The 18,735-nt window shown below is 39.9% G+C and overlaps 2 protein-coding genes across 2 annotated transcripts in view; one reads left to right on the plus strand and one right to left on the minus strand.

The window, feature by feature from the left end:
- LOC113009462 (serine/threonine-protein kinase pim-2-like) overlaps positions 1-18,735 on the plus strand; it is a 512,014-nt gene that overhangs the window by 147,607 nt on the left and 345,672 nt on the right. The window lies entirely within an intron of this gene.
- Positions 11,532-12,663, minus strand: LOC113009464 (uncharacterized). The gene has a single exon (XM_026147773.1). The coding sequence runs from the start codon at positions 12,497-12,499 to the stop codon at positions 11,549-11,551; it is 951 nt and encodes a 316-aa protein (XP_026003558.1). The 5' UTR covers positions 12,500-12,663; the 3' UTR covers positions 11,532-11,548.

Consider the following 18,735-nt stretch of genomic DNA (forward strand, 5'->3'; position numbering starts at 1 on the left):
AGGGACCATACTTTAACTAATTAACAATTCTGTGTATTCATTTCAAGACTTGAAAAGAGCAATTAAAACATGCATTCTGAGGGCTGGTTGAGCTGACCAGGCAGAGCAGATGACCCACATGCCGTAAGGCTCAAGTGTCATTTATGCCCCCACAAAAATGTGTCCGTCTGCGTATGTTGGACAGCAAACAAAACTTGGTCCAGTGTAGTCCTCCGAAATCCCATCACAGATCGCTGTGAATGGGAGAAACAGGAAAACAACATTAAAATAAATGTCAGCTCTTCTTTCCAGCTGGCTGATGGACCGACACCAGCACAAGTGAGACCAGCACAGACTGGTTCCAGATACTGATAGTATTCATACCAGTGTTAGTACTGGTAGGAATACTACTCTGATATACTTGCATAGTGACTATCTTTCCTCACTCACGATGTGAGCCAAGTTAACATACAACTGACTGTGGTTTGTTGTTCTCTGCCAGACAGTGAATATCCAACTATCGCATTAGTGTGGGGAGCAGTTTGATACACACCCAGGGCACTGCTGGAAAAGTGTAAGCCTGTTATGTCGAATTTCACAGCATAAATAAAGGTTTCGAGCTTTGCCACCAAAGCTTTTGTAACACAACAAAAGTCATCGCAGTGGTCCCACTCCTCTGCGTTTATCCTTGCACTGCAGGCAGCTGGGTTTTGGGGAGATATGCCGTAAAATCGAAGCTCAAATTTTAGCCGCCTGTCAGTCACTGGTTTGTTGTAAGTTCTCGCTGAAAGGAAAGCAAAGCCTGTTTTTTTTCTTTGTTCAAAGACTCAAAAAGAGTCTTTGAAGAAGCATTAAAGCAGCAAGCAGGAAGGGAAAAGAGCGCAACATAAAGAGCATATGTTATTAACACAGGCAAAAAGGAGGTAGGCAATCATGAGCTAACTGGCTAACAGAGCAGAAATGAACAAATTAAATGGAGAAAAGGGGCTCCTTACTTTTATCGAGTTGCAGCTAGGTGTGACATGTTGCTCTCATTCATAAAAGCTGCTGATGGCAGTGAAGTCTCATCAGTGCCTCACAGGCTACACATTTGTTATGCAACCACACAAGCCTATTTAGGGCATCTTCAGAGGGACGGGATCATCAATAATGAATGGCTTGCCCCTGTTTCAGAATACGCTGGTTTAATTTTGATCACACACTCACAGTCGGAGTGTGCACGTTGTCTGAGAGCTCATTTACCAAACACTGCCTGCATCGCAAGTGTGTAGCAGCCATGCCCAGAGCACACACATGCTGCATTTACAATTTCACAACATATGAAGTTGTGATGTAACTGTCGCTTGTCCTGTTTCCGCGTCTTCATTTCCCCCCCGCCGTTCTACAGGAACGCTGAAATAAACAGAGCACTTCAGTTACAGACAATGAGACGTCACTTTCGCGTATTTGCAGCAGGGTGCGCTTGAAAACAGAAATGTTTGATGCAGCAGCCTAAACAGAATGAGTTTAAAGTCAGATGTTGATAGATGTGCAGAAAAGGCTTCAGAGAGGATGATGAATTATACATGGGGTATATGCGCACTGACTGCATGTCAGTGTGTCTAGGGCTCCCAAATGTTTTAGATTTTCAGAGAAAAATGCCATAACCATTTAGAGTCATTACTGTTTCAAAAAGGTTACAGCATGTGGTGGGGAAAGAAATCAGCTTGCAGCTAGAGAGTTTCAGAATAATTCACGGATGTAAATGTGAGCTGAAATTCATCGATGTCTTGCTGAAGAATTGAGTTTAAAGCAGCATGAAATGGGATTTTTGCTGAAAGAACTTGGAGATGTACGAATGACTCCCACAGACTGGTTCAGGTTCAGTCTTTTACTACAGGATGACTCTTGCATGTGTCAGCGTTAATAAGTGGTGCTCGAGTTCTCTAAATGCTGACTGCAGGAGCCTCGCTCCGTCCTGTCTTCCTTCTTGTTTTGCTTGAAATTGGAAGATACTTTTTTGGTAAAGTTACAAAAATTCAAGTTTCTCATAGCTCGGTGCTTCCAGTATGTGATGATCAACTGAGTGGTGAAACTGTTAAACAATTTAAGAGTCCAGGTTTCTTTTGATTTGTCATTGCAACAGTGGTTCATTGCTGACTAGTTGCAGTTTGGACAAAATTTAAAAGCTGGAGAAAAATGTAAAAAATAAACGGGAAAGCTCAAACTTGAAGATGACAAAACTAAAGATAACTAAGAAAACTGTGGACTCAGCTGGGTCCAGCCCCAAACACATTTCAGTTCAATCCAGTTCAGTTTAATTTATATAGCACCAGATCCCAACAACAGCTGCCTCGAGGTCCTTTATAATGTTAAAGTAAACACGCTAAAATATTAGAAAAACCCCAACAATCAGTCAAACCCTTATGTGCAAGCACTTGGTGACAGTGGGAAGGAAAAACTGTCTTTTAAAAGAAGAAACCTCCACAGAACCAGGCTCAGGGAGGGGAGGCCATCTGCCACGACCGCTTGGAGGTGAGGGGAGGGAGACAGAACAAAAGGCACACTGTGGAAGAGAGCCAGAGATTAATAATAACTGAACTACTTTTAGTAAACACATGTATAAATTCACACATAGAAATGATGCTTTTCTTCATAATAATAAATGCAGAGTGGTATATAAAGATATAGAGAGGGACAAGAGGTGAGTGAGAAAGACAGACTTCTTCAGTTCGGTGCAATTAGACACACTCTGGATTAAAACTGGTAAAATCAAGCAGTTCCGGGTCAGCTGCTCTTGAGCTATAGCTGAATCGTCACTGGCAGCAGCCCTCGCAGTGACAATTACTTTAATTTCACACAGACGGCCTCTTTTTCGCTCACGTACCTCACTCTGCAGTCTGTGAACATTCATAAATGTGACAGTATTGCTGTGAGAAAAATGCATGTACCTGTCTGTGAGAGGGAATATGAAGAGGGGGTATGTAAGTGAAAGAGAGAGAGGAAAAGAAATAAAGTGGGGGAGGAGAGGCAACGATAAAGTGTGTTGGATTACAGGGTGACATTGAAAGAAGCCTCTCTGTCCCTTTTCACTCCATCTTTCTATCCCATGATTCACTCTCTGTGCACTCTTCACTTCCCACACATCATCCATCTCAACATACTGACTCTCGCCCCATCTCAATTTTTCCCCATCAGTGAGGGTCCCCCAGCCATCCAGTGGCATTGCACGAGTACCTGTCAGCACTCGGGAGCGTCAAACATTTTCCCAAGGTGGGCGTGAATGAGATCATTGTCCTTCGACACAGCGGCGTACAGGAGGACGGCCTGGGGAGGGGTGAGGAGAAGGAATGTGGAATGAAAATGAAAGGTGAACTAACAGGAATCGGGAGGGAATGAGACGACAGCGAAGAAGGAAGAGAATTGGAAAATAGGAGAGGATGAAAAGAGGGTAGGAGGAGAAAAACTGCAATGGCGGATAGAAAAGATGATAAGTCTTCAAAGGAGAAGAATAAGGATGGAATAAAGATTAAAACGAATGGTGGCAAGGAAAGGTGAGAAGACGAGAGGAGGGAAAGGAGAGGAAATGAGGAGAAAATGATGAACAATTGGAAAGAAGGTTAGGGGAGCTGAGCAGACAAGAAATAAAACGAGCAACAATGACAGGATGAAAAATAACAGGTATTACTTTGAGGAAGAGAAAATGGGGGGGTGTAAGATTAAAGAATAAAAAGAAAGGTAGAAAAGGGAACATGGATCAGAGATGTGTAGATGGAGTAAAGAGTAAAGACACACACATCAGATCATCTGCTGGTGTGTGGATTGCTGTTTGGCAAGTGGGCCATCACCATCTTGATTTTTCCCCCTTTTTTGGAAATAGACATGAACATATTTGGACGTTTTGGGACAGCTGGTGAATTATCAGCTAGTTACTAAGGTGCAACCATAATACAGTGTAATTAATTCAATTCAGTTTTATCTATATAGCGCCAAATCACAACAACAGTCACCTCAAAGTGCTTTATAATGAACAGTAGACCCTACAATAATAGATACAGAGAAAAACCCAACAATCATATGACCCCCTATGAGCACTTTGGCGACAGTGGGAAGGAAAAACTCCCTTTTAACAGGAAGAAACCTCCAGCAGAACCAGGCTCAGGGAGGGGCGGGGCCATCTGCCGTGATTGGTTGGAGTGAGAGAAGGAAGACAGGATAAAGACATGCTGTGGAAGAGAGACAGAGGTTAATAACAGGTACAGGTAATTGGCATTTAGATGCTGATTAATCCTGTTTCAGTGTCAGTGGATATTTTAGTACCTACAACAAAAGCGCCCTTTGAACATCAGGAACTATGCTTCCCTAAGCCTTTTGGTCCTCTTTCTCTGCCCTCTCCATTGCATCCACCACCAACCTCATCTGAGTTTTCTTGGCTTTCTGGTGAAGGAAACAAACGAGAATCAAAGTAAAACTGCTCTCACCTTCTAAATTGTCCTGTACAAGTGAATCTCCAGTGGGTACTTTAATGGTGAATTTAATAAGGTCACTTTTCTGGAAAAAGACATATGTACTGTACACACAACTCTAGTATTATGGTTCATAATACTATATATTATTAAAGGGTACTATTTGGCTGCTGTTTTTGCAGAGACATTTTAAAAGCCATAGACAGCAGTCTGTTGCTCTGAAAGAACTGCCCTGATTGCTGAAATTTTCTGTCACATAGAGATCTTAGTTTAGGGGGACATTCAGCGAATGGCTTGAGCTGGATTCTTCCATATCTGCAACAGGCCCTGAAGTACTTTGAATTACCATGAACTTTGGAAGTCTCCCAAAGTTCACTGCAGCATTAAAGGAAAGGACACACTAAATATATCTTGTAGGAATGAAATTCAAGTACCTTTGTGACTTGTTGTGGCTACTTTTCCAGAATCACTTTTGTAAGGTCAGACACTGATGTTGGACAAGAAGGCCTGGCTCACAATCTGCTCTAATTCATCCCAAAGGTGTTCTAACAAGTTGAAGTCAGGCCAGTCAAGTTCTTCCACACCAAACTTGCTCATCCGTGTCTTTATGGACCTTGCTTTGTGCACTGGTGCACAGTCATGATGGAACACGAAGGGGCCATCTCCAAACTGGAAGCATGAGAATGTCCAAAATGTTTTGGTATGCTGAACCATTAAGAGCTTATTTCACTGGAACTAAGGTGCAGAGCCAGCGCCACACCATAATTTCCCCTCCACTAAATTTTGAACAAGGCACAATGACTCATCCATCAACGTTCCAGATTTAGAAGCAGAGAAAACATCTCCACTGCTCTAGAGTCCAGTGGTGGTGTGCTGTGGAATATTTGGCTTAGGGAGGAAATTTAACAGCTGGACTTGCACAGGTGGTACCACACTGGATTTCACAGAGTTCCTGAGAGCAAACAATTCTTTCACAAATGTTTGTGGAAGCAGTCTGATAACACTTAAGGACATCAAGAGAAACAATGAACAGTTCACTGCAGCCACTGTCTCTACTGTTCATGCTGTATTTTTGGTCTTTCGTGTTGTTTTCATACTGATCCCATTTCTGTTGAAGTCTGCCTTCACTCCCTTTGTGAAGGGAGTGAAGCCCACTTGTTAACCCAAACAGCATTCAGCCGACACATAGGTCATCCACCTCAAGCGGAGTGCAGCTGGAAACCCATTTTAGCAAGCTTGGGAACAAAGAAAATAATCATTCAAACTGACACACATCAAAAACTATTCTTTTACTTAATTTTATTTCTCAGAAGTTGATACCGTTCATCTGGACGTAGTGGTTTCAGTGGGAGAAACATTAATTTTATTCATTTATTCTTTTTATTTATTGCCACTGTATCAAAATACGATAGGGTTTGGTTTAGGATTACCACCTAAGACTTAGCCTTCAGAAGAAGTTAAAAAAATCATCATTGGACCTGTTACAGCCTCAATTTTCTTCTAAATAACTCTATATAGGTGTATTTAATCTGTAACAGATGGCAAAATCTAGAGCAAATGTAATGGTGTAACACATAATTTACATCATATGTATATACAGTGGCACTCAAAGATAAAGATAATCAACAAGCTTATCTGCACTGTTATGAAATGAAGAAGAAATGAATCTGCTTGATGCCAGTGTTCAGTACCAGGATGCTGATAGTGTCGTCTGAATATTAAACACTCTACCAGGCTGGAACAACAATCACCCATATCAGCATTACAGGCCTGATATCAGATGCAACAGCAAACAAAGAGTTGAATCTGTTTCCACGACGTTCTGTTTGCCTTTGAAAGAAAGACTTTTATTGTTCCACATTATCAGATGACAGCCTGGGAGCTTCAACCAGTTCTGAACTTGCAACAACACATAAACTTTCAAAAAATACAAAAGCAACTTTTTTCTTGAGCAGTTTTTTATATGACTTAGTCATACTTTATATGACTAAGTTAGTATGGCTTAGTCAACAGGTACTGATACCCACTGAAAATATTATTAGGTTATATATTGTAAGAAGACTCATGTATAATCTTTATGTGCGCATAAACTCTTGCCATTACTCCAAACCTTTAGTATGTATTACGTTAGCTGAGGAGGGAAGATTTAAAATGTATTGGCATGGTGTTGCTAGCACCAGGCTAATAAACCTCTTAATTTCCTACTACTGATTTATGTAGGGATGGGTTATAAGCAACCAGTTTTACAAAACGTTTCAGTGTTTGGAACACCCAAACATCAAGAAAACACAAAGACCCCAATGAACGAGATTTAATATAAAAGGTAAAATATTGAATATAGGACTAAAGCAAAGCCATTTCTGGTTGACTTTTAAGGTGGCTTTATTCTTACTTACAGGATCAGTCTTTTAGTATTGGACAGTCACTGCCATCTTCTATGAAGATGATCTGTGGGGTACCTCAGGGCTCTGTACTCAAAATTCACCTGTTTTCTTTTTATGTTACCTGTTTATGTCATGTGGATCAAGGCAGGTGAACTCAGTCACAGACTTGGAAGGGCAGTTCAGTGCGTTTATTTGAAGAGTGCTATGCAAATACAGTTGTATTATTATTATTGTTGTTGTAAGGTTGCCAGAGTAATGAGTTCAGAAAGTATGATTGGCAAAAAGGAATATTTGTTTATATAGACGTCAACAGAAGTGCTTGATTATTCTGAATATATGAATTCCTGCTTTGTAACTATAAAAAAAAAAAAAAAAAAACTCTTCCCTCTTTTCTGGAGCAGAGTGATCTTGTGGTAAGACTCGACTTAAGCAGTCAAAGAAGTGCAGGAGACTGATGCTGTCCAGTGTAGCAAGTGATTTATTCACCATTCTGTGGCCCAAGAATATTTACAAAGAAACAAATAAGAAACTCAACTCTATAATTAACTCAATTCAAATAAACATAACTGAACTTAAATCAACGGAAATTAAGGTCAAACTGCACACAGCTACACTGACCTGAACCCTTCTTCTGAAACACCTGAGTTCGTCTGCTTAAATAGTCCCCTTAATCAAACACTTTCTCCTCTGGACTATTCCATTCAGTAGGTAGGTGAGATGAACATGATTATATTCATCCTCTACTACTCCTCTTGACTGGCAACATAAACTCTGGTGTAATCAATACATATCACAACATTAAATCTATTTCTTTATAAACCCTTTAAAATCAACTTTATTAAATTATAAGAATTCTTCCCCTCCTGCCCTTGGTCTCTTCCTGTGACCTCAGATGAACCCAGAAGGTATAAAGCAGGAAGTAGAACTACATTTCCTCCTTTTGCTTCTGGAAGACAGGTAGGTAAAGGTAAGTTCAAACAATACAAATTAACAGTTGAAATAAATAACATGTTAACTTAACAAACTTGTATGAATTGATTTAAACCAAGATGTTATATTATATAATCTGTAAAAGTGCAGAACATAAACCCGGGATAGTAGATGTTTGCCTATTGCAGATTACATGTGAAATATGGTTAAATCAAAACAAGAATGTTAACTAAGAATGTAGACAAATGGTCTTCTCACCCACTTTGTCACACTCCCCCCTTAAGACCGTTACTCCTCTGAGTCACGGGACAGGAAATCAGCAATGACATTCTTATGTCCAGGTCTATACTGGACCTGGAAACGAAAAGGCTGGAGAGATAAATACCATCTTGTTATCCTGGCATTAGTGTCTTTCATATTATGAATCCATTGCAAAGCACGATGATCAGTCTCAAGAACAAACTCTTTCCCAACAAGATAATATCGCAAGGTGTCTAGAGCCCATTTAATCGCCAATGCCTCCTTTTCAATGGTCGAATACCTCATTTCCCTTGGAAAAAGTTTTCGACTGATGTACTGGACAGGCAACTGCTGCCCTTCCTCTCCTTGCAGTAAAACAGCTCCCAGACCCACCTCAGAGGCATCTGTTTGTACTGTGAATGGAAGGTTAAAATCTGGACACTGCAAAACAGGTTTCTGACACAAACAGTCTTTCAAATCATTAAATGCATCCTCAGCATCTTTCGTCCACCTGATCCTTGTAGGACTAGATTTTCTTGTCATGTCAGTCAATAAAGCTGCTCTTGATGAAAAATTTGGAATTAGTCGACGATACCAACCTACTAATCCCAAAAATGATCTCAACCTTTTCTTTGTGTTTGGCAAGAGTGCTGCAGCAACTGCATCCACTTTTCCAACCTGAGGGCGAATGCCTCCACCCCCTATTACATAACCCAGGTACTGCACCTCGGGCTTGGCGATGTGACATTTCTTGGCATTTATGACAAGTCCAGCATTTGCGATACGTCGAAACACATCAGCAAGATGTTTCAGATGATCTTCCCATGTACCACTATAAACAACAATGTCATCAATGTAGGCAGCTGCATATTGTTCTGCACCCTTCAACACTCGATCCACCAACCTTTGGAATGTAGCTGGTGCTCCATGCAAACCAAAGGGCATCACTGTGAATCTAAACAGTCCACTCGGCACTCTGAATGTTGTTAAGTCCTTAGATGAGTCTGTCAAGGGAACCTGCCAATAACCTTTACAGAGGTCAAGGGTAGTCAGAAATTTAGCATTTCCCAAACGATCAATTAGTTCATCAACCCTCGGCATTGGATAAGGATCAAAAGCAGACACAGAATTTAACTTAGAAAAGTTTACACAAAATCTAAGCTTAGGATCATCTTTCTTTGGTACAAGCACAACAGGGCTACACCACTCACTGTGCGATGGCTCAATGATTCCTGCAGCCAGCATCTCCTCCAGCTCACTTTTCAACTCAGGCAATAGCTTAGCTGGGATACGGCAAGTGGTATCTCTAATTGGCCGTTGGTCTGGAGAATGCAAAGTGATTTTGTGTTCAATGAGGTGTGTACGACCTGGCTTTAGACTGAAGAGTTCTTTGGTCATAAGTGATTGCACCTCCTGACGTCTTTCCAAAGGCAAATGGTTTAAATCTGGAAACACAGTTTTGACAGCTGAAGGAGGGAAGTACTGCTCCTGAGGCTCTTCCTCATCCACAACTGTACATGCCCACATGGATGTTGAGTCCTGTGGCTGGTCAGTCCACTCTTTCAAAAGATTGACGTGGAACACTTGATGATTCTTTCGACGGTTTGGTAAATGAAGCTCATATGTGACTGGGCCTGTCTTCTTTGTGATTTCATATGGCCCCTGCCACTTTGCAAGAAGACTGCTCTCAGAAGTTGGCAAAAGTAGAAGAACTTTCTGTCCCTCATGGAAGACTCTTCTTCTTGACACTTTATCATATCTTTGTTTTTGCCGCTGTTGCGCATGGGCCAGATTGTTATTAGCAAGTTCTTGGAACTGTTCTAGCTTGTCTCTCATTTTGAGGACATGTGAGAGTTCACTAAACCTCTGCTCTGACATCGAACTCTCCCAAGCTTCTTTCAGAACATCCATTGGACCTCTGACAGGATGCCCATAAAGTAGCTGGAATGGTGAAAACCCAGTAGAACTTTGTGGAACCTCTCGGTAGGCAAATAACAAAAATGGGAGCCATTGGTCCCAATCTGACCCTGTTTCATTCACAAATTTCCTGAGCATTGATTTTAACGTCTTGTTAAATCGCTCCACAAGGCCATCAGTCTGTGGGTGATAAGGACTGGTCTTGACACCCTGGATCCCTAACAAACTATATACTTCTTTAAGCATCTTAGAAGTGAAATTGGTCCCCTGATCTGTGATGATTTCTTTTGGGATACCTACTCTGGAAAACAACTGAATCAGGCAGTTAACAATCTGACGAGCCTTTATTTTCTTCAGGGGGAAGGCTTCAGGACATTTTGTGGCATAGTCACAAACTACAAGTATGTACTTATGACCTGCTTTACTCTGTTCTAGTGGGCCAACAATGTCCATGGCAATGCGTGAAAAGGGTGTATCAATGATGGGCATACTGATAAGCGGCGCTCTATCTGCTTTCCTGCCTGGAGCTGTTAACTGGCACTGTGGGCAAGCTTTACAGTATTGTACCGTATCACTGAACTGTTGGGGCCAGTAAAATCTGGGAATCATTCTAGAAAATGTTTTAGATTGTCCCAAATGTCCTGCCCAGGGAATGGAATGACTCATTTTCAAAATGGTAGATCTCAAACTCTGGGGGATCACCAACTGGTCACCAATCTTGCTACGGCGATGCAACAAATCTCCCTTAACCACAAACACTTCCTGCCTTCCCTCAACTGTAGTTGACTCTGGAACACATTTAGAGAACAATGGTTTAAGTGTTAGATCCTCTTTCTGAAGCCTAGCAACCTGACTAGCACTGGGGAGAGACTCAGTCTTTAAAGGATCTAAAATGTGTTCAGCTACTCTTGTTCCCTTCACCTTTTCATGTCTTCTCTGTCTCTTGCTCTTTTTTGGTTTAGAACGAGTGCTAGACTCGTCCAATGGGGCATCCTCATTTGCAAAAGGTAATTCATCCCAACCCAAAGCATTAACCTGTAGCTCCTTAGCTTTTGACCTTGTGACCGCTAACAAACTTTCAACGGTTTCAGTCTGACAGGGATGCTTGGCTATTAGCTCTGTGAGTATTGGGAGATCACGGCCCAACACCACTTGATAAGGCAGCGTTTGCAGCACTCCCACTGAAAGAGTGTAACACTGGCCTTCTACTTCAATTGCAACTTCAGCAACTGGGTATGATACCTTATCACCATGAATACAGCACACATCCACTGTTGCTCCTGAAAAGATCACATCCCTGGGAAGACTGTCTTGTCTAACCAGAGAGCGATTACTTCCTGAATCTAACAGAGCTACACAGGGTTTGTCTTCAACAAATACCCCAATTGATGGCTCACGTTGCTGACATTCAATTTCATTTTTGTGATTCTCACTGACTTCAGTTTGTCTAGCAGAACACATGTAATTTTTACTAACAGACATCTTTGTACACTGAGCTTTAAGATGACCTATCTGACCACACAAATGACATGCTTTATTGGTTTTATTTTTTGTCTCAGATCTGGCAGGATCTGAGTTATACCAGTTCTGTCTTGTGTGCTTAACTTTCAAGTCAGGGCCACCACCTAACTTGTTGAATGGCACGTTGGAATTTTACTTAACTGGTGTGAAGTCTTTTGATGGTCGACGAGCTGCTAAGAAAGCTTCAGCCAGTTCTGCTGCTTCCTTGGAAGTCTTTGGGTTACGTTCCTTAACCCACGTCCGAAGATCAGGATTCAAAACCTTGAGAAACTGTTCCATGATGATGGCGTCTCCGATTTGATCCTTTGTCTTTGTTTCAGGATTCATCCACTTGATGTACAACTCCTTTAGGCGGACCTGCAGCTCCCTTGGTGTTTCCTCTGCTCCAAAGGTACTAGAACGAAACCTCATTCGATAGGTGTCAACACTTATTTCATATTTCTGCAAGACAGCACACTTTACTTTTGCATAGTCCATAGTGTCATCAATATCCATGGCTACATAAGCGGAACGTGCTTTACCAGCTAGCAGTGGTGCTAGGTGAAGAGCCCACTCATCTCGCGGCCACTGGCAAGCATGAGCAATTCTTTCAAAGGTGATTAAATAATGTTCAATGTCCTCACCTTCATTGTAAGGTTGCATTTTTGGCCCCTTCCAGCCTGAATGTCTCACCAGTGTTGAAAGCTGTGCCTCACTGCGTTGATGTGCCGGCTCCAAGTCAAGCCTATTTGATTCTTGTGTGCTGGCAGATGGTTCTGGAGTAGGTGCTCTCGAAGAAGCCGATGTAGATGCTTGTACTTCAAGTAACTGATGCTCTAGATTGCCATGCTGCATCTGCTGTTGAAGCTGGGCAAACTGATGCCGGATTTGCCTCCATCTATCATCCTGGCGCTTGTGCTCTTGCTCCAGTTTAGCATCGCGTTCAGCCTGCTGTTGCATCAGAGTTTGCAAAAGTTTGGACAATTCAGCCACATTCTCTTGTCCAGAAATATGGCCACTTATTGCCCCTTGTTGGTCGCTGCCATCTTGTAAATCATCTGCTTCACATTCTGGAACATGCCCTCTCTTTGCTCGGGTAGACATCTTCTCCACTCCTTAATTGGCCTGGAATCCCACTGCTGCTGCCACCAAATGTGGTAAGACTCGACTTAAGCAGTCAAAGAAGTGCAGGAGACTGATGCTGTCCAGTGTAGCAAGTGATTTATTCACCATTCTGTGGCCCAAGAATATTTACAAAGAAACAAATAAGAAACTCAACTCTATAATTAACTCAATTCAAATAAACATAACTGAACTTAAATCAACGGAAATTAAGGTCAAACTGCACACAGCTACACTGACCTGAACCCTTCTTCTGAAACACCTGAGTTCGTCTGCTTAAATAGTCCCCTTAATCAAACACTTTCTCCTCTGGACTATTCCATTCAGTAGGTAGGTGAGATGAACATGATTATATTCATCCTCTACTACTCCTCTTGACTGGCAACATAAACTCTGGTGTAATCAATACATATCACAACATTAAATCTATTTCTTTATAAACCCTTTAAAATCAACTTTATTAAATTATAAGAATTCTTCCCCTCCTGCCCTTGGTCTCTTCCTGTGACCTCAGATGAACCCAGAAGGTATAAAGCAGGAAGTAGAACTACATTTCCTCCTTTTGCTTCTGGAAGACAGGTAGGTAAAGGTAAGTTCAAACAATACAAATTAACAGTTGAAATAAATAACACGTTAACTTAACAAACTTGTATGAATTGATTTAAACCAAGATGTTATATTATATAATCTGTAAAAGTGCAGAACATAAACCCGGGATAGTAGATGTTTGCCTATTGCAGATTACATGTGAAATATGGTTAAATCAAAACAAGAATGTTAACTAAGAATGTAGACAAATGGTCTTCTCACCCACTTTGTCACAGATCTCCAGTGGTGGACGGTCAAATTAAAAGTGACTGTAGCTCAAATTTATTGGTAAACAGGACAAGCTGACATTTCCAACATAGAATTTGTTGTAAAACATTCCTTCACATTTTACATTCCCACTCAAACAATACAACTCAGCGCAATAAGTGCAATTAATATAAGTTGGTGACAAGACTCTATACCATGTTATAACGTGCTTTAATAAGACTCTAAGACTTAAAAGATTACATCAACTTCAGTAAGGTACTGTTTGTGTTGTATCAGCTTATTCTTATTCATATGAAAATATCAGTATTCATTACCATCATATTTTTTTATTAGAGAATCCATAACAAAAGACAACAAACAGTCACTGGAACAAAAGGAAACTTTATCCTGGGGCTGTTTTCTTTCACCACATTGTTTAGCCTTGAAATATACACAAGGTAGTATCAAAAGCATCCGTCTCATTACACACACACACATACACACACATTACAAGCCTACCTGTGTGCTGTGAAAAGCCACAGTCAGACTACTTTTGTATCAGCTTGGGTGCTGATTCACAGTGTGCGTCACCGCTTATTCGCATTCCTGGAGACTGAACAATGTCTGTGTTTATCATGACGATATGTAACACACAGGAGGGCCTCCTGCCAGGAAAAGCAATAAAGATTAGCTGTAATTGGAGAGGATTGAGTGGAAAATGTTGTTGCTTTTTAAAGACAAACGGTTGGGTATTCATACAGATTTGGCAAATGTCAAGTCGACTACTGTTGGTACACCCTAAAATTACCCCTAATCTCCTGTGTCTTGTTCTGTGTTTACATCTTTGAAAAACAAAAAACTCACAGTCCCACCAGGAGTCACAAAAAATAAGATGCGATTTAAGCTAACGTTAAAATCTCCACAGATTTAACAAAGCTTTACGGTGACAGTGGAAGAATTTTCCCAGTCATAAAACAGATCCAGGTCTGAACCACTTTTTGTATCCAAAGTACACTTCTAGCTGCCAACTTTACTAACAAACCTTCCAAGCACAGTACAAAAAGAACATTTGCTTTCCAACAAGGTGACATCTCAGGGAGCACTTGCAAACAGGCTATGTATCGCTGCAAAAAAGTATTTTCAGCGTGTTAGTGGAGCACCACCGCACGGTAGCAAATACTAATGTTACCTGATAGACTCAAGTAGAAGCAGACTGTTTATATTATGATGCAGACCTGGCCAGTGCATGTGCACGCACTTTCTTTACGAAAACTAACTGATAAGGTAGATTATAGACTGATGAAGGTGGACAACTATGGGTATCTGTAATCATATTACGTTTCTTAGTCATGCTATATTGTAATGTATAACTGTATTCAATTTGACAGGTACTTTACTACTTGTCTTGCAAAGTTTCTTCAGTTATCCGCACACCAGGTGGATAAAAAGGAAAAAAAATCAACAAATATGTTTTTTTTTCTTCCTGTTGCACCACAGTCAGCTGATTTAAGTTAATGTGCAGATGGAGGAACATGATGGAGCGGTCACAGCTTTGTGGAGTGGCGATACGGGCACGCTTATTTTTATTGCACAAAAGGGTAAGAATGCGATGGTGAAACTGTGTCCAGGATGTAAAAAACATAAACCTGCTATTACAACTTCAGCTCTTTTCAAGCATCTGCATAGATCCCATGCTAAGGCAAAGCTAGATGAGAACCCAGAATCATGCAGGTCTGTACATTTTTCTACAGCAGAGTCATTGTGGTGATTTAGTGTCAGCTTTGTGTGAAAATGTGTGAAAAATAAAAGATTGTACACGTGTCCTTATTAGGATAGGGATTGTGTTGGTGTGGGGGACTGTAGCCTATTTATATTGCTAACTGCTACTTATGTGACAGTGCGTTTCAGGTCATTTTGCACTGTAACAAGAAAGTAATGTAACAAGTAGTGTAACAAATTCCTAATTTACTGCACTAGATAAGGTCTAATACATTACTTTTTTCCTGTAATAACCCAACACTGGTTGTGACCTACTGTTTTCTGACTTAGGATTTGTTGTTGTTTGTGAAGTAAAGCTAAGGTAATGTTGCCCAAGCCTTCTACTTTTGAGCCTACTTTAAAAACATGTCTGAATTTAAAAAATAAACAAAAAAATAAACAGACAGTTTTGAAAATTAACAGAAATCTCGCTGCAACACAGCCAAGCTAGTAGCCCCCGAAAGACGATGGTGAATTAACCGGTGCACCATTATGAGGACAGTCAAAAGTCATTTCAGTTTGATGGTTGGTTGCATTCATTAAAAACGGGGCTAAATCAAATAGAAAATGAGGCTCAGAGGCACACATAAGACGGGCTGATCTGAAAGATGGTGCATGTTGGCTCTGTGCTCACTGCTCTGCTGCAAAGAAGGAGACCTGCTGATGCCAGACTTATCAAATAATATGAATGAGAGTAATCCCGGTTATGGATGCCTGACGACCACGCTACATGGACTAGTTGTGTGGATGCCTTAATAGGCATCCACACTATTGAGTTCCTGTTTCTCTTTATTCTTTATTATTCCGGGTGTTTCCGTACACTTTTCGCCGTGGATCTACTTCCACAATTTTTGTGCTATTTTCACCGTTCAAACTCTAAACTGTTCTGCTCTTTCTGCTAATGCCGGCTATGACTTTTGGTGTTTATTACTATTATACTTTTTAAAATATTACACTTTTTTCCTTTAATTTGTCCCATTGAAATGAATGGGAAACTTCCACAATTCTGCTAAAACTTTCTTGTCTTTGAAACTTAACTACTGCCTCATACTTTCACCTAGAAACTTCATTCAAACTTTAAAATGTTCTCAAATGATTTGGCTATTCCTGTATGATTCAGCTTTTTCAGATCTTCTACCGTTTTAATCTTATCCCTCTTTGAGTTTTCAGTTGCAAAATTGTGATTTTTCAGAAAATACATGCGTTGCTATGGTTGCTATGCAATTAACTCAGAGGGGACAGTGAAACTGTTTGAATTTTCTCTTCGTGTCCAAACAACTTCTTGCTACTCGCTCAATTTCCACTCAAGCCCCACAAATTATACACCAAAACGTAGGTATTTTTGCTGGCTTTCAGAAAATGTCACTATCATTGTTGTGGGACTCATAGATATTTTGCAAATCTCCTCAGAGTAACACAAAGTCAGAAAACTCTCCATATAAACTCAATGGAGAGTTTGTTCAAAATCACCGCTGGATTTCTCTAATGAGAGGCATTTTCAAATTGTCATATCTCCTTAACGAAGCGAAGTTAAGACATGAGGCTTGTCCCCGTATATGTTCAGACACTCCTGACGCTCACAATTCAAGAATTTCTTTCTCACCTATTACCGTTCTGAAATGAGTTGGACTTGTTTGAGGGTAGGAAATTTGTCCCTCGCTCAGATTTCATCAGATTTCAATCTCTGGAAATGAACCACTTTTTTCTCTCGTCATATCTTTTTGATGGATTTCCACAGAGCCCTGAAAATTTCCATGACTGTTCACCAAAGCCTGCTGTTTCTTACGGTGAAAGAATGATTTTGATGCTCCATATAGATTTAGAGTTACCAAAGGTTGTTTGAGCGCAAGTCAAGGCAGTTTTTGCTTCGCCTCTACTCAGTTACAGTGTATTACAAGTCATATATCTTTAAGAATTTATGTTTTATCTCTGAATTATGAAGACCTGAAGATTCCCCCATCTCTTCTGAATAAAACGATGCCTGAATGACCGTTCTAGCCTCTACGGTTAGGAAATTATGGCCATTTGTTCGAGGGGAATCCTGAATGTCAGAAATACACTGAAGAAAACTCACACCTCTCTCTGTGTCTGTGTGTGTAAGGGCTGACTACAGCAGGTGCAGCTAATTTAACTGACCTACATATACCAAGCCCAGACTCTCCACAGCTCCTGTTCCCTTTACTGTCTGTGTATGTGTGTCTGTGTATCAATATTTTCCTATGTTTAGGTATTACTCCTCAATCATAGTATTTCTGCTAAAGCAAAGTACTTCTACTACATCTAAGTACTTTTGCCAAATCATAGTATTTCTGCTAAATCATAGTATTTCTGCCAATTCATAGTATTTTTGCAAAATCATGGTATTTGTGCAAAATCATGGTTTTGGGGCCAAATATTTCTGTTATTTTATAATATATGTGCTGAATATATTATATGTGCCAAATCATAGTATTTATCCCAAATTATAGTATTTATGCCAAATTACAGTATTACTGCTAAAACGCAGAAATAGTACCTTTTAGCAGGAATTTCTACCAAAAGATAGTACTTCTGCTAAATCAGAGTATTTCTGCTAAACCAGAGTATTCCTGCCAAATCATAGTATTTGTACTGAAACATGGTACTTCTGCCCAATCATAGTATTTATACCCAATCATAGCATTTGTGCCAAATCATGGTATTTGTGCAAAAACATAGTATGTCTGCAAAACCATAGTATATCTCTTATGTTATAGTATTACTACTAAGGCATAGTATTTCTGCCAAATCATAGTATGTGTGCCAAATCGCAGTATTTATACCAAATCACAGTATTTGTGGTAAAACATAGTATTTCTGCCATATTGTGGTATTTGTGCAAGAACATTGAACTGTTATGTTATAGTATTACTACTAAGTCATAGTATTTCTGCATTGTTATAGTATTTGTACTAAAACGTAGTATCTCTGCCAAGTCATAGAATTACTGCAATTTCATAGTTTTTTTTAGGAAATCTGTTATGTTATAGTATTACTACTAAGTCATAGTATTTCTGCCAAATCACAGTATTTGTGCCAAAGCATCGTATTTGTATGGAGTCATAGTATTTCTTCTAAATCATAGTATTTCAATCAAATCTCAGTAGTTGTTGTTAAAACGCGGTATTATTGCCAAATCATAGTATTTGTACCCAATCATAGTATTTCTGCTAAATCATAGCATTTGTGCCAAATCATGGTATTTGTGCAAAATCATAGTATGTCTGCAAAACCATAGTATATCTTTTATGTCATAGTATTACTACTAAGGCATAGTATTTCTGCCAAATCATAGTATTTGTACTAAATCATAGTACTTGTGCCAAATCATAGTATTTGTTGAACATCATAGTATTGGAACCAAAACATAGTATTTGTCCCAAAGCATCGTATTTGTATGGAGTAATAGTATTTCTTCTAAATCATAGTATTTCAATCAAATCTCAGTAGTTGTGTTAAAATGCAGTATTATTGCCAAATCATAGTATTTGTACCCAATCATAGTATTTTTGCCAAATTGTGGTATTTGTGCCCAATTAATAATTCTGTTATGTTATAGTATTACAACTAAGTCGTAGAATATCTGTTATGTTATAGTGTATCTGCGGAATATAGTATGTGTGCCAAATCGTAGTATTTACACCAAA

This window comes from Astatotilapia calliptera, chromosome 17, assembly GCF_900246225.1.
Source record: "Astatotilapia calliptera chromosome 17, fAstCal1.2, whole genome shotgun sequence".
Lineage (NCBI taxonomy): Eukaryota > Metazoa > Chordata > Actinopteri > Cichliformes > Cichlidae > Astatotilapia > Astatotilapia calliptera.